At 47.7% G+C, this 15,477-nt stretch overlaps 1 protein-coding gene across 1 annotated transcript; it reads left to right on the forward strand.

Annotated features, from left to right (window-relative positions):
- Positions 1-572: 572 nt before the first annotated feature.
- Positions 573-1,656, forward strand: LOC107275617 (fasciclin-like arabinogalactan protein 14). Its single transcript, XM_015779907.3, has one exon. It carries the CDS (start codon positions 581-583, stop codon positions 1,544-1,546), a length of 966 nt encoding a protein of 321 aa, XP_015635393.2. The 5' UTR covers positions 573-580; the 3' UTR covers positions 1,547-1,656.
- The last annotated feature ends 13,821 nt before the right edge of the window (positions 1,657-15,477 follow it).

The raw sequence follows: 15,477 nt of genomic DNA on the forward strand, positions 1-15,477 counted from the left end.
TACCTCGGTCTCGAAATATAGCAAGTGCCTAGATTTCTATACTAATTTAAAGGTAGTAGTAGTGAATCTGCTACCACTACCTTTAGCACTAGCGTATGGTCTCCTTGTCGGTGAAACTCACATGCTCAATAAATTTAAACGTTTCATAAAAAAATAATGTCTACACAAAATAATGTCCATTTTATTTGGTATGGTCTTACATGTAGTGAAGGAATTCATATAGTTACAGGGGTTGGAAAGAGACAGACTAGATAATGTTTAAATGATGAGCATGTGCATAGTTAATGCATAGGTAATTACTAGTATAGCTAAAACTCTATATTTTAAGAGATATAATAGTTTTCATAATAAAAAAACCATGGACATATAATAAACAGGATACATATAAATAGACAAGGGAGAGAAAACTGATTTAATGACAACAAAAAGCCTTGGACTTGGAGCATGAGAAAGTTTATCAGCCTTATCATCAGCCCATGTGCACAACGTTCTTCATGGCTTCATGACATGGACCCACCAGAGACTCGGTCAAAGTGTCATGGACCGTACGTCAACAACGTCTAACCTTTTTGGCGCGCCCATGCATGCATGCAATCCACTCCCATGCACGTACGTACACCCCCAGTTTAGCCCTCACGTTCCTTCCCTTCCCAATTTCACTATCTCCACGTGCACGACGGCCTCCTCCGCCGCGGAGAGCACAGCAACCATGGCCGCCGTCGCCGCCGCCGCCGGACTCATCCTAGCTCTCGCCTTCGCGTCGTCGTCGCCGCCCGCCGCCGCGGCGGTCAAGTTCAACGTCACCGAGATCCTGCACGAGTTCCCGGAGTTCTCCGTGTTCAACGGCCTCCTCTCGCAGACGAGGCTCGCCGAGGACGTCAACCTGCGGCCGGCCGTCACCGTCCTCGTCGTCGACGACGCCGCCGCCGGCGCCATCACGTCGCTCCCGGAGGCCACGCAGGGGGAGGTGGTGGCGCTGCAGGTGCTCCTCGACTACTACGACCCCGTCAAGCTGTACAGCCTCAAGGCGAAGACGGCGCTCCTCCCCACGCTGCTCCGGCCGACCGCCGCCGGCGGCGGCGGCGGAGGCGTGGGGCTCGTGAAGTACACCCAGGTCGCCGACGACCAGATGGCGTTCGGCTCCGGCGAGCCCGGCGCGCCGATCGGGTCGCAGCTGGTGAAGGTCGTGGCGTGCCGGCCGTACAACCTCTCCGTCATGCAGGTCAGCGCCCCCATCGTGGCGCCGAGCTTGGGCGGCCCCTCTTCCGGCGGCGGCACGCCGCCGTCTTCTCCGGCGACGGCCAAGAGCGCCGACGACGCGTCGGCCTCCTCGATGACGGACTACGACGACGATCCCATCGCTCCGGCGGCGGTTGATGGTCCGGGAATTGTGGATACGCCGCCGACGAAGACGACATCGCCGTCGACAAACGGGACAAGTGCGGCGGCGGACGGGACAACAACGTCGGCGGGAAGCTGCGCGGTGGTGGCCGGCGCAGGCGTTGGGCTGATGGCGGCGGGGCTCGTGATGTTCATTTCAGTTTAATGTTAATTAATTAGAGGCTTAGACTCCCTTTTTCTTTTCTTGGTTATTAATGCTGATTTAATTACTGTAGCTGTGTTAATTAGTGAGAAGAGAAAAATTAACTTGAGTCCCGTGAACCGCAACAGATGCTGCGATTCCGCAACTATCGAACTGTGCAACCGGCCATACATGCGCGCGGCGCGGTGTCGTCTTTCTCCTTTTGATATCACCGCCGTCGGTGTTGCAGGAGGGCAGGATCATAACCCTGTTGGAGCCGTCACGCACAGCCCTAGATTCAGTTGGAGTTTACTATTTGTTTTCGAGATCGAGCTTCAATTTTTGAATTTTAACCTGCTCCAAAATTTTCCCGTGATGATCAGTTTTTTGAATGGAGGAGACTACAAATTAGTTATCCGATTCTTCAAAAAAAAATAAATGATACCTACCCTCCTAATGCCTTGTTTAGATCAAAATAAAATTTGGCCAAAAACATCACATCAAATGTTTGGACACATGTATAGGACATTAAATGTAGGAAAAAAACCAATTGCACATTTTGCATGTAAATTGCGACACGAATCTTTTAAGCCTAATTACTCCATGATTTGTCAATGTGGTGCTACAGTAAACATTTGCTAATGACGGATTAATTAGGCTTAATAAATTTATCTCGCAGTTTACAGGCGGAATCTATAATTTGTTTTGTTATTAGTCTACGTTTAATACTTCAAATGTGTGTCCGTATACTTCAAAAACTTTACACCCAAGAACTAAACACACCCTAATATAGGCCTTTCGGATCCCCTCCCCACCTCTGTTTTCTATCTCCCCCTTCTCTGATATATGTATATCCACATTTTTACTAAAATTTTAAGCAAGTTTTTCTCCTAGAATACTACTTCATCTGTTTGATATCATAAGTACGTCCACAATATGTGTTACAAGATGTTTTTACTTTGGTCAAAGTCAAACTACTTAAAATTTGACCAAGTTTATAGAAAAAAAAATAGTAATATTTTCAATCCAAGAAAAATTTATTATAAAAATATATTTAATTATTAATTTAATAAAAACTAATTTGGTAATGTAAATATTACTATATTTGTCTATAAACTTAGTCAAATTTGAAGCAGTTTGATTTTGACCAAAGTCAAAATATCTTATAACTTGAAACGGAGAAAGTACAAAAGGAAAGCAATAAGTAAATGAAGCCTTACTAGGTTTAATCAAACTATAAGCATTGTAGAACTAGGAAATACTAGCAAATAACAGGTTATAGTGCTATTACCGAGCAATAAAGGATAAACAATATGATTTATCTCTTTCCCCCTCGTATTGCTAGTGGATTATGGGGGGGGGGGGGGCAAGTTTGACACCCACTTCTATTGTTTTACCATTGTAGCTTTCGTAACAACTAGTAACAACTAATCTAAACCATACTCTTTTTCATTTGGTTGGTAGTAAACATTGTTGATATCCTAAGATGTTTTGACCTTTTGCTATCAAATTTATTTAATTTTGATCAAGTTTATGGCAAAACATAGCAACATTTCCAACACCAATTAAACATATAATCAAAATATATTCAATGTTAGATTTAATAAAACCATATTTAACTTAGAGAAAAGTCAAAAAAAATCTTACAATATGAAATGGAGGGAGCATCTGATTTATGATCCGCTTAAAACCGTTGTGTACGTTGTAATTTATTCTTTATAAGAAGATATAACATGATAATATTTTAATAAAAACATATATGTCCTAAAAACCATTGTTTTATCTCTTATGAAACATAATTTCATCACTTACAAATTTTTCAACTAATGTTTGAGATAGATGCAACAATGACAATTACCTTACGAAACATTAAGTCTCAACGAGTAAAACATGAAAAAAAATCCATATATGAAACATATAATGTATATTCAAACACTTTTTTATTAAAATATTTTTATATCACGTATGAAACATCGAGTTGTAATTATTGAAACATAAAAATACTTCGTGAAACATCTAAAAGAAATTTTACATGCAACAACTATAAATGACCAGGTGAAACATGAGCAAATACTTATTGAAATATTCAATAACACCATGGGCAACATTTATAAAAGATCCACTACAAAAAAAAAGTTAAAAACAATAAAATATAGCCATGTGAGATTTTGTTATAAAGATTTAATTGCAACAGACCAAACAATTGGCTTAGGTCGTAAAACAGATTAGTAACTTAAGATAAAAATTATTTAAACTTTAGTTTAAAAAAGTTTTACATGTATCCAGGAGGAGAGAGAAGGAAGAGAGATCATGATACAATCTTATGATGCATGCATGCAGAGGCACGGCAGATGAGACGACGCTACAGCGATGGAATCAGGGGGAGGTCACCCGGTATTTGGGCCTGGTTCGGGTGCTCAACCGAAAGCATTTTCATGTATCTTTTCTTCATCCTCTCTCTTAAAACTTCTAATTGGCACACTGTCACGCCCAGAAATTCTCGAACCAGAATTTCTAAGCTGAATGTGCATTAAATCCCTGTCCAGGACCAGCCAGGGTACACAAACGACAATTGTTGACATACAGATCCACGTCTTACAAAATGGAAAAGATTGCAAATGCAGCGGAAAAGATAAAAGCGAGCTAAACCGGAAAGCTTGACTTCAGCAGCGAGCGACTCCACTCCACAGGCAATCCTTGACGGCAGCAACGAAACCAACTTTGACAAAACAGCTCCAACTAGGAAGATCTTCAGCTCTTGTGTGGGGAAAAAGAGAGCAAGACTGAGTACTACCCACTGTACTCAGCAAGTCATACCGGAAGAGGAGGTATGATGCAGGATATAACCAAAGGAGGCTAGAGGTTCTTTTGCATAAAGCTAGCATTTAAAAACAGTAGTTGAAGGCAGTAAAACAGTTGTAGTAATTAATCAATATTAACCAAACACTGTCCAACGCTACCCCACGTTGCAACAGGCCCAACCAACCACCTGAACTACACCAGTTCATTAAGCTAAACTAGGGGTGAGACTAATCACGGTGAATCTGGTTGATCGCCCATAACCGCGGGCACGGCTATTCGAATAGTTTTACTCTGGCCAGAGGTGTACAACTGTACCCACAAGACACGATTCCACACATGTCGGCATGCCCCGAAGTATCACCATGATACTGCAAAGGGGGAAATCGTGACAAGACCCTCCACATAACCCTCCCCTAACCATCCACACCACGCTAAGGTTTCACCCCCACCCCTCAAAAGGCAGTGGGCGGTCCCCTCTTGCGCCGCGGTGAATCCGGCAGCTGGACAACCGGACACCCCGGCCGACCCAACTCCGTCACGCCCACCCTCGCCACCGGTGCCTAGGAAAGGGTCGAGCTATACTTCAGATCAAGCAGTTACCCACTCCCGCTTGTGGTAAGCACGGTAAGTCTCCCAGGGTTTCCCGTGAACCGATCCTTAATTGCCATGGGTGCGACCAGCAAAACCATGCACCCACAGCCCACCATTCAGTGTATTTTAATTAACTAACACCATTGCGGTGGCACCAATCTAAAGCTATGCCAATAGACAAAGTCTATGTAATAAGGTGATCCCCATTTGTGTGCTAGTTGAACTAAGCATGGCTAAGCATTTCCTAAACCAACATCTAATCATTTTGATACCCAAGTTATCAATGGCATAGGGTAACCAATATGTGGCTGAGAAATAGGACCCATCCCACGTTACATTGTAAAAGAATGCAACATTTAATAGAAATGCGGGATATTTGTAAATTGGGTACAATATGATCAAACGTATTGCATGACTTGCCTTGCTCTCGAACTGATGAGACCTCAGCAACGTCTTCGAGAAACTGCGGATCGACGAAACGGCCGAAACCTACGCGACAAACAAAGCACACAAGCAAAACATGCTATAAGACTACAGAAACAGGAACAAAACCATTTTTAATGGATTCTTTGCATTTTTCTTGATTTACTGAGACTTGAATGGACTTAAACGGAGCTCGGATGAATTACTTATGAATTTTAGAAGATAAACTGTGTTTTTACTAATAAAGAAAAGTCCTTAATCACTTTATTGCGCAATAAAGCCCAGGGCTGACGTCATCCAAGGGGGGGGGCGGCGCCGACAGGCGGGCCCCGCTTGTCAGCGGCTCAAGAGAGGGGAGAGAGAGGCGCCGGCAAGCGGGCCCCATGGGTCAGCGGCACAAGGTGGCCGGTCCACCGTGGACCGGGACCACGCGGGTGGTCCACCGCCGGTCCACGGGACCGACGGTCCGGATCGGCCGGGAGGCCGATCGGACGGCACGGCGGCGGCTAGGCACGGCTCGGCTCGGCTTCAAAACCGGCCGGCCGGCCATGGCAACCGGCGGCGACGCGCACGGTCGCCGGCGACGGCAATCGGCGGCGTGGGAAGCGACGGAGGACGGGGCGAAAAGCGGCGGCAGCGGCTGAAGGCGACGGCGCACGCGCGAAGGACGGCGGCGCACACGGGAGAGAGGGAAAAAAGGGGAGCGGAGGGGAGCCTCACCGGCGAGCACGGCGACCAAAGCGGAGGATGAAAGGCGGCGGTGACACGGCGACGAGGAGGGGCGGACGGGCGGAGGCGACACCTATAGGAAAGGAGGAGAGGGATTAGGGGTGGAGAGGACGACCGCAACGACCAAAGTGGCCGGCCGGAGATGGATGAAAAAGGAGAGCTCACCGGCGAGCGAGGGAAACGGGGTTTCGGGGGTGATTGGCGGCAACCAAGCGGCGGCCGAGGAGCGGACGGCACCCGCGAGCGCGACGACGGCGGCTTCACGGCGCGGTAGCGGCTTTAGCGGCGGTGGCGCGCGGCCGGAGACGGCGGTAGGCGGCGGCGTAAGGGGCGAGCGGCGCGGCGACGATAGGAAGCACGGGAGAGCGCGGCGAATGAGGGAAAACGAAAGAGGGGGCTCGGGAGAGTGCTTTTATGGGCGAGGGAGGGGAGGACGTGGCCGGGAACCCTCCCGATTTGGCCGGCGACGTGGGGAGGAGAGAGAGAGAGGGGGGTGGGATTCGAAATCGAATCCCGCCCTCTCGAGCGCGCGCACGGGCCGGGAGATGTGGGGAAGGTGGGCGGCGACGCGGGCGCGGAGTGGGGCGTGAAGAGGGACGGAGAAGGCGAGCGGCGTGGGGAGGTGGGGCGCCGGCGGTTGGGGCTCGGCTCCAACCGGCTAGAGGAGGAAGACGACCGACAGGTGGGCCCTACCTGTCGGCGCCCGAAGGAGAGAGGGAGGGAGGGAGGACTTCGGGGAGGGGAGAAGGAACGGGCCGGCCCAGGAAAGGGGCGCCGAGCGCGGGGAGAGAGATGGGCCGACGGCCCATCTAGAGAAAAAGGAAGGAAAAGAAAAGAAAAAGAGGGGAAGGATTTTCCTGGGATTAAAATATTGCGCTTGCTCATTTTTAATTGGTTAAAATTATTTCCAAGGCTCTGAAAATTCCACTAAAAATCTTGTTAATGCATTGGAGCATGGGGAACTCAAGAAAAATTCCACCACGCCGAATTCAATTATTAATTGCATTTATTAATTAGGGAATTAGCTCTAGGTTAATTAAGATAATTTCTTCGGACGATTTATTTAGCCAATTTTTAAAGCAAGGAGAGGGGGAAACTTCAGGGCGTGACACACACTCAGCTCATCATGCCAACCCCATATTAGATACTTCGGTGGTGACTCCTCGAGGTTACGGTATCAACTATCGGCCGTTGCTATTGCCATGTGAACTCCACTGTCTTTATCATAGCCCGCCGCCACATGCCCAGCTTCTCTGAAGTAAGACGAGCAACGGAAGAGCACCTGTAGTGTCACTGTGGCTATGGTGACGATTGAGACAAATGGTTTGAGTATTTAGATGAAGGTTTTAGATTTTCTTTTTAATTGATTGAAAGTTTATTATTTATTTAGATGAAAGTTTTATATATTAATTAAAAGTTCTTTGATTTGATTCTTAGAGTTTTAGATCTTGAATTGGGATTTCCTCCCTCTAGCTTGTCTGTCTCTCTCCTTTCCTTCTTCCCCCTCTATCTTTCCTTTTCTTTTTATTATTATATTGGAATAAGTTCATCTAAGGTCCCTTAACTTGTCAACGAATCTGATTTTCATCCTTCAATCACAAAGCCAGATACAACGGGTCCCTCAACTATCAAAACCGGTGTAAATTAGGTCCCTCGGCGGTTTCGATAGCAGTTTTGACTGACGTGGCGCCTACGTGGCTAATTTGACTCGGTCTCGATCTGACGTGGCACTGACGTGACGCATACGTGGCAATTCAATTCAGAAAAATAATAAACCCCGTGAGACCCACATGTCAATTTCACACATAAATTAATAAAAAATGGCAGGGCCCACGTGGGCCCCACATGTCATTTCACCCCTCTTCTTCCTCCTCTCTCTCCCCATCTCCCATCTCTTCATCTCTCTCCCCTTTCCTCTCTCGCTTTGGCGCTCGCGCCGCTCTCCTCGTCCCCAGGCCTCTCCGACCGCCTCCTCGCCGCCCGCGACGAGCTCCACGAGCGGCAGGAGCACCTCGCCGCTGCCTCCTCGTAGCCCGACCTCGCCGCTCGACTTCGTGCTGCCCGCGCCTCACCCGACCCCCTCGCCGCCTCTGCCGAGCTCAAGCCTCTCTTGGTGGATCCCAAGGGATCTGAATCTAGTCCAGACGAACCCATCGCCGTCATCGGCGTCTGGGCACGGTTCATGAGCAAAGGCGGCTGCGCCGTCGCTGGTCCATCACCAGCTTCTCGCTGTCCACGCTGACCAACTCGCTCGTCGTCGGCGTGCCCATGGCGCGCGCCATGTACGGCGAGTGGGCGCAGCAACTTGTCGTTGTCAGCTCTGGCCAAGGATTACAGCAACACGCGCACTTCAACTAGCTGGAGCGAAAATCTTTGTGGACAAACACAGAAGAATTTCTCGATGATGAACGCCTTATCTAGTTTTTCTCATTCACTTGGCACTTAACTCAGGAGATTACATGACTTCTGTAGCCCAGCAGACACACCACTAAGAAAAAAACTTCGGCCGCATCGTACGCGCACGCAGCACGCGATCCAATTAATTCGGCAGCCACTAGCTAGCCGCATGCACGAAGCTAACTGCCACACAAAAATAATGCTAACAATTGTCCAGCTCTCCGTCTTCCAGGCCATCGTCTGGTTCACGCTGCTGCTGTTCGTGCTCGAGATCAGGAAGGCCGCCATCGGAATGTACGTCGACGGTGCGTCGTCCTCTGACGAGTCGTCATTGTCGTCGACGATGACGCCGGCCAGCAAAGGACGTCGAGGCCAGCGCTGGCGCCGCCGCATCCACGGTCATCGTCGTCACCGCGGCGAGCGGCGCCGGCAAGTCGTCGCTGTGGGGCGCTGGTGAAAGTAGTGGCGCCGCTCCCTCCTCTCCGGCCGACGCCGCCGCGCTCCGCTCCCTCCTCTCCCGCTGGCGGTCATCGGGGAGAAGGGCGGCGGACGGCCGGCATGTTAGGGACTCTCAAGAACAACTCAGATATATGCGAAATTGTGGCAACTATGTGGTATTTCCTCTCAGATCCGACAGGATCGAGCCGCCGCCGCCTACGCCTCCAGTTGCCAATTCATCGTTCATACAAGTGTTCATCGTTTGATTTAATACATCCCTCTCCCTCACGTGACAGCTCACAGGCGAGCTGGTGTCTTACGCCACCCATTCAGGGCCTAACACTCTTGGGTTGGGCCTACGCTCCCGAACCGGCCGATGACCATTGCCTGTGGAGATGTCGCTTTGAGAAGTCTGGACGTCCTCCTCCTCTTCTGCATTCAGATCCTTCCCGCCAATGGCACCACCCTCAACAGTTGACAGTGGAGAGTCCCTGACAAGCCCCACCCCTTGAGAATTGGCTTGCCCCCAAGCCAATGCAGCAGGAAATCGAGCATGCAATTCTTCATAGTCTTCCCAAGTGGCATCTTCTGGAGGGGACTCAGACCACTGCACCAAAACTTGAGAGATAGTAGAATTACCCTTCTTAGCAAGCCGCCTGTCCAGAATGCGCCAAGGAACTTGCAAGGCAGAGATAGACGATGGCAGATGAGACTGAACATGTCCTGTAAAGCCAGTAGCAGATTTCAATTGAGACACATGAAAAACTGGGTGTATAGAACTGGTGGGAGGTAACTGCAATTTATAAGCAACAGTTCCAATCTGTGCTGTAATTTGAAATGGCCCAAAATATTTGAAAGCCAATTTGTGATTAGCTCTGACAGCCACAGAAGTTTGAACATAGGGCTGTAATTTGAGGTACACCCAGTCTCCAATAGCAAAAGTACGAAAACTCCTTTTCTTATCAGCAAAATGCTTCATCTGCTGCTGTGCTCTGTGAAGATGCTGTTGAACAAGCTTCTGCATCAACTGCCTTTCCTTTAACCAAACATGTAAATCAGGAATGGCACAATCTTGTAAACTGATGCCAAAATGACAAGGGGAATGACCATAGAGCACTTCAAAGGGAGTAGACTGGACAGCAGAGTGATATGAGGTATTATACCAATATTCTGCAAGATGTAACCAAGCTGCCCACTTGCTAGGAGCTGAATGAACAAAGCACCTCAGATAGATCTCCAGACATTGATTAACCCTTTCTGTTTGGCCGTCTGATTGAGGATGATAAGCAGAGCTAAAATGCAATTTTGTACCAGATCCTTCAAACAAATGTTGCCATAACTGACTGGTAAATACTCTGTCCCTGTCAGAGATTAGTACCAGTGGGAGCCCATGCAGCCTGAAGATATGCTTCATAAACAATTTAGCAACTCCAAGAGCAGTGAAAGGGTGATTTATAAGGAAGAAAATGAGCATATTTGGAAAACTTGTCCACCACAACTAAAATACAAGAAGCATGATCTGAAACAGGCAGACCTTCAATAAAATCCAAAGAGACCACCTGCCAAGCACCCTCAGGAACAGGTAAAGGCTGAAGGAGACCAGGATATTTAGCTCTATCAGGTTTAGCCTGTAAACATATCTGGCACTGCTGCACAAATAGTTTAGTCATTTTTTTCATACTGGGCCAAGCAAAAAGTTGCTTTAGTTTCCTATAAGTAACAGGGAAACCAGAATGCCCCCCAATTGGATTGGAATGAACTTCAGTTAGTAATTTCAATTGGAGCTGTCTGTTATTCCCAATCCATATCCTTCCTTTATATTTAAGCAACCCAGCATGAAGAGAGAAATGTTTTCTTGCATTGGGCTGTACAGTTAATTCAGTGAGCAACTGACTGGAATAAGAATCACTGGCATACCCTGTGGTAACTTCCTGGAGCCAGGTTGGAGTACAGGCTGAAATGTGGCATAATTCTTCCTCATCATGCTGAAATTTCCTAGATAAAGCATCAGCTGCCCCATTATGAGACCCCCTTCTGTAACAAATCTTATAAGATAGACCCAGGAGTTTGGTAAAAGCTTTATGCTGCCATGGTGTATGCAAACGTTGATCCGAGAGATGCATTAAACTATGATGATCAGTGAGAATAATAAAGTCACCAAGTTGCAAATAAGATCTCCATTGATCAACTGCCAGTAAAACTGCCATGCACTCTTTTTCATAAGTGGAAAGACCTTTAGTTCTGGGACCTAAAGCCTTACTGATATAAGCAACTGGGTGTCCATCTTGAGAGAGAACAGCTCCAATGCCGGAATCAGAAGCATCAGTCTCAACTGTAAACACCTTTTGAAAGTCAGGTAATGCCAGAACAGGAGCAGAAACCAAAGCCTGTTTAAGGTTATGGAAAGCAGCATCAGTTTCAGGAGTCCAAATGAAAGGAACTCCTTTTCGCAAGAGATTAGTCAGAGGCTTACTGATAACTCCAAATCCCTTAACAAATTTGCGGTAGTAACCAGCAAGACCCAGAAAACCCCTAAGTTTTTTCACAGTAGTGGGCACCTTCCAGTTCACTACCTCCTGAATCTTACCTTGGTCAGTATGAACTCCAGCTGCACTTATAGTGTGACCCAAGTATGTCAGTTGTTTCTGTGCAAAAGAACACTTGGATAACTTGACATACCACTGATGCTTGGAGAGGAGTGAGAGAACTTGAGCAATATGGTCCAAGTGAGATGAGAAATCAGGGCTATAGATAAGAATATCATCAAAAAACACAAGTGCAAACTTCCTAAGCACGGGACTCAATGTCTCATTCATTGCCCCTTGAAAAGTGGCAGGTGCCCCAGTAAGCCCAAAGGACATAACGGTATACTCATAATGGCCAGTATGAGTCTGAAAAGCTGTTTTATACTCTTCACCAGGAGCCATGCGAATTTGGTGGTATCCAGCTCTAAGGTCAAGCTTAGTAAACCATTTAGCATGAGCAAGTTCATCAAGCAACTCATCTATAACAGGCATAGGATAAGTACCTTTGACAGTGATAGCATTCAGCTTTCTGTAATCAATCACCAATCTCCAAGTACCATCTTTCTTTTTGACTAGAAGGGCTGGGGAAGAAAAGGCACTATGACTTGGTTGGATAACCCCAGACTTAAGCATATCTGAAATCTGTTGTTCAATTTCATCCTTGAGAGCTGGATTAAATCTGTAAGGTCTCAAGTTAACAGGGGCTGCTCCAGGGACAAGAGGAATGGTATGATCACAATATCTTTTAGGAGGTAGTCCATTGGGTTCAGCAAAAACTGCCTGAAATGAATCAATAAGTTGCTGTACAGCAGCAGGAATGGGTTCCTTAGTCACAGGGTCAGAAGAAGTGAGTTGAACCAAATACATGAGAGATCCTTGTCTGACCATACCCAGACATTGTTCTGTGGAAATAGGAGAGCAATGAGAAACCTGGGATACAATACCTTGCAACCTGACAGGCTGTCCAGAAATAGTGATATCCATCCATTTGTCCACCCAGTTAACCTGCATTGGACTGAATTGTTCCAGCCAATCCATGCCCAGAATGATATCATAACCACCAAGGTTCAGGAGCCTGAAATTGTTAATAAAGTTATGTCCCTGCATCCACCACCTACAATTGGTAACTTCATATGAGCAAGAAAGAGTTTCGCCATCAGCCAACTTAACAGATAACTTGCTTCTCAAGGGTTTAACTCCAGCCAATTTGAGACCAATACTTTCCTCCATAAAGGAATGGGTACTACCAGAGTCCACAAGCATAAGTAATTCAGTACCCTGGACCCATCCTCTTAATCTGAATGAGTTAGGAGATTCTGTACCCCAGATAGCCTGCTGAGAGATAGCCATTAAATCACTGGTGTCCTCACAGTGCAGAAACTGTTCCCCATCAGACACCTCAACAGTTTTAACATCTTGCAAGGCATCTAGCAATTCTTGGACCACATGTAATTGCACAGCAGTACTACACTTATGGTCTCTACTCCACCTTTCACCACAAGTAAAACAGAGTCCCTTGGATCGTCTGTAAGCCTTTAGAGCAGAGAGCTTATCATCTCTTGCTCTTGCTGATTCAGTGCCCCTCCTATCTTCAGATTGTGGTGATAACAATTGTTTAGGTGGCAAGGTGGATGGAAGAACCCCAGCACCCTTGTGACTATTGCGAATAGGTATTGAGGTGTCAGGTTTTTTATACTGAGTAGACTGAACACCCTCCAAGGCCTCTTCCTGAAGTAAGGCCACAGCACAAGCTGAGTCCATATCCTGGGGTCTCTGAACTAGGACTACAACTCTGATATCACTTCTAAGCCCTTCCACAAATTTAGTGACAAAATAGACTGGCAATAGAGAATTATCATAAGCAAGGAGCTGATGCATTAGACTATCGAATTTCTCAACGTATTCAGCAACTGAACCATCTTGTCTGATATGGAACCATTGTCTAATAAGAGCTTGTTGTCTATCCTTAGAGAATCTGGAACACACTAAATCACAGAGACCCACCCAAGTAATACCACCAAGCTGATTTCGGACAGATTGCAACCAAAATGCGGCATTACCACAAAAATTGAGAGTAGCAATTTTAACCCAATGAATTTGCTGGATACCAAACACATCAAAATATTGTTCGCAATTAACCTTCCACATCTGTGGGTTGTCACCACAAAACTGGGGGCATGTCATGGGAGGAATAGTGCTACTCAAATTGTAACTAGCAATTCCACTGTCAAGAGAAGGTGTTCTAGGTTCAAATCCAAAAGGAGCACGGGATAGAGAAAAATTTTCATTCATACCGAAAGAAGGGGAAGTCAGATCTGTGTTGGGTTGGTTCTGCTCTTCCTTGATAATTCCAGATCCCCCAGTCTTGGCAGTACTAGCATCTGGCTCCAACTTGGTGTGACGCATCAGACTGCCCTCGAGGTGCTCGACCTTGGTACTCAGCGACTGCAGCGAGGCGCCCAGATCTTCTACCCTCTTCTCCACCGCCGGAATACGAGATTCCACCGACTTCTTCAGATCCAGGTACTCCGCCCTGGTTCGGACCTCCGCTTCCTCTCTCTTCCTTTCATTCTCTGCAATAGTTTTGAACAAGAGATCGAACTTGGCGTCTAAATCCATTGGTGTGTGACTCTGGATCCTAACCCGCGCTAGCGCTCCGAATTCAGCCAACCAGATTGAGGGAGCCGAAGCTTTTGTGGATCACACGCCACCAAGGTAGCAGGATCCCACCTCTCTCCCGGAAATTTTACGGCTAAACCAAGAGGATTTTGCAGCGCGAATGGCTCTGATACCAGATTGTTAGGGACTCTCAAGAACAACTCAGATATATGCGAAATTGTGGCAACTATGTGGTATTTCCTCTCAGATCCGACAGGATCGAGCCGCCGCCGCCTACGCCTCCAGTTGCCAATTCATCGTTCATACAAGTGTTCATCGTTTGATTTAATACATCCCTCTCCCTCACGTGACAGCTCACAGGCGAGCTGGTGTCTTACGCCACCCATTCAGGGCCTAACACTCTTGGGTTGGGCCTACGCTCCCGAACCGGCCGATGACCATTGCCTGTGGAGATGTCGCTTTGAGAAGTCTGGACGTCCTCCTCCTCTTCTGCATTCAGATCCTTCCCGCCAATGGCACCACCCTCAACAGTTGACAGTGGAGAGTCCCTGACACGGCAGCCATCGGGGACAAGGGCGACGACCGGTGGGAAGGAGCTAGGCGAGCTCCCTAGTCTTACCGGCGAGCGCGTGCAAGAGCGAGATGGCCGGCGGCCACTCTTCTCCATTTTCGCCCCGCCGTCGTCGCAAGAGAGAGAAAAAGAGGGGAGATGGGGAGAGAGGAAGCAGAAGAGGAGGGGTGAGTTAGACTGACATGTGGGGCCCGCCATTCTTTTATTAATTTGTGTGAAACTGACATACGAGTCTTACGGGGTTTATTATTTTTCCGGATCAAATTGCCACGTAAGCGTCCACATCAGTGTCAGATCGAGACCGAGTCAAATTAGCCACGTAGATGCTACATCAGCTAAAACCGCCATTGAAACCGCCGAGGGACTTAATCTGCACCGGTTTTGATAGTTGAGGGACCCGTTGTATCCGGTTTTGCGGTTGAAGGACGTAAATCGGATTCGTTGACAAGTTAAGGGACCTTAGATGAACTTATTCTTATCATATTTCCTCTGGTTTTCCTGGCCACAGCTATGGCCCATTTCCCTGTCTCTGTGGCCGGCCCAACTCGCGCTGTGCTCCCAGGCCCCCATGCCACGCTGTCCGTACCCCTGCCTGCGTGCGCACCGTCGTGAGCGCCATGGCTATACGGTCCTTTCCTTCCTCCTCTTCTTCTTCGTCGCCGGCGGCCCGGCGCCATCTCCGTTCTGCCGCCGCACCGTCGAACAGAACACCACCTCCTCGAAGACATTCTGCAATGGAGTACGGCCTACGGCAACATTGGAGCCCTCCCTCTCAATCCTTTCCAATTATGGACATATACCGCCTCCAACTCCAAATCGGACTCGGACTCAGCGTTCGAGTTCGACTCGGATTCGGAGTC

This window comes from Oryza sativa, chromosome 4 (assembly GCF_034140825.1).
Source record: "Oryza sativa Japonica Group chromosome 4, ASM3414082v1".
NCBI classification, from domain to species: Eukaryota; Viridiplantae; Streptophyta; class Magnoliopsida; order Poales; family Poaceae; genus Oryza; species Oryza sativa.

What these genes read in the sequence shown, in the direction of transcription:
- LOC107275617 (XM_015779907.3), top strand. Translation starts at nt 581, where the DNA reads ATGCATGCATGCAATCCACTCCCATGCACGTACGTACACCCCCAGTTT.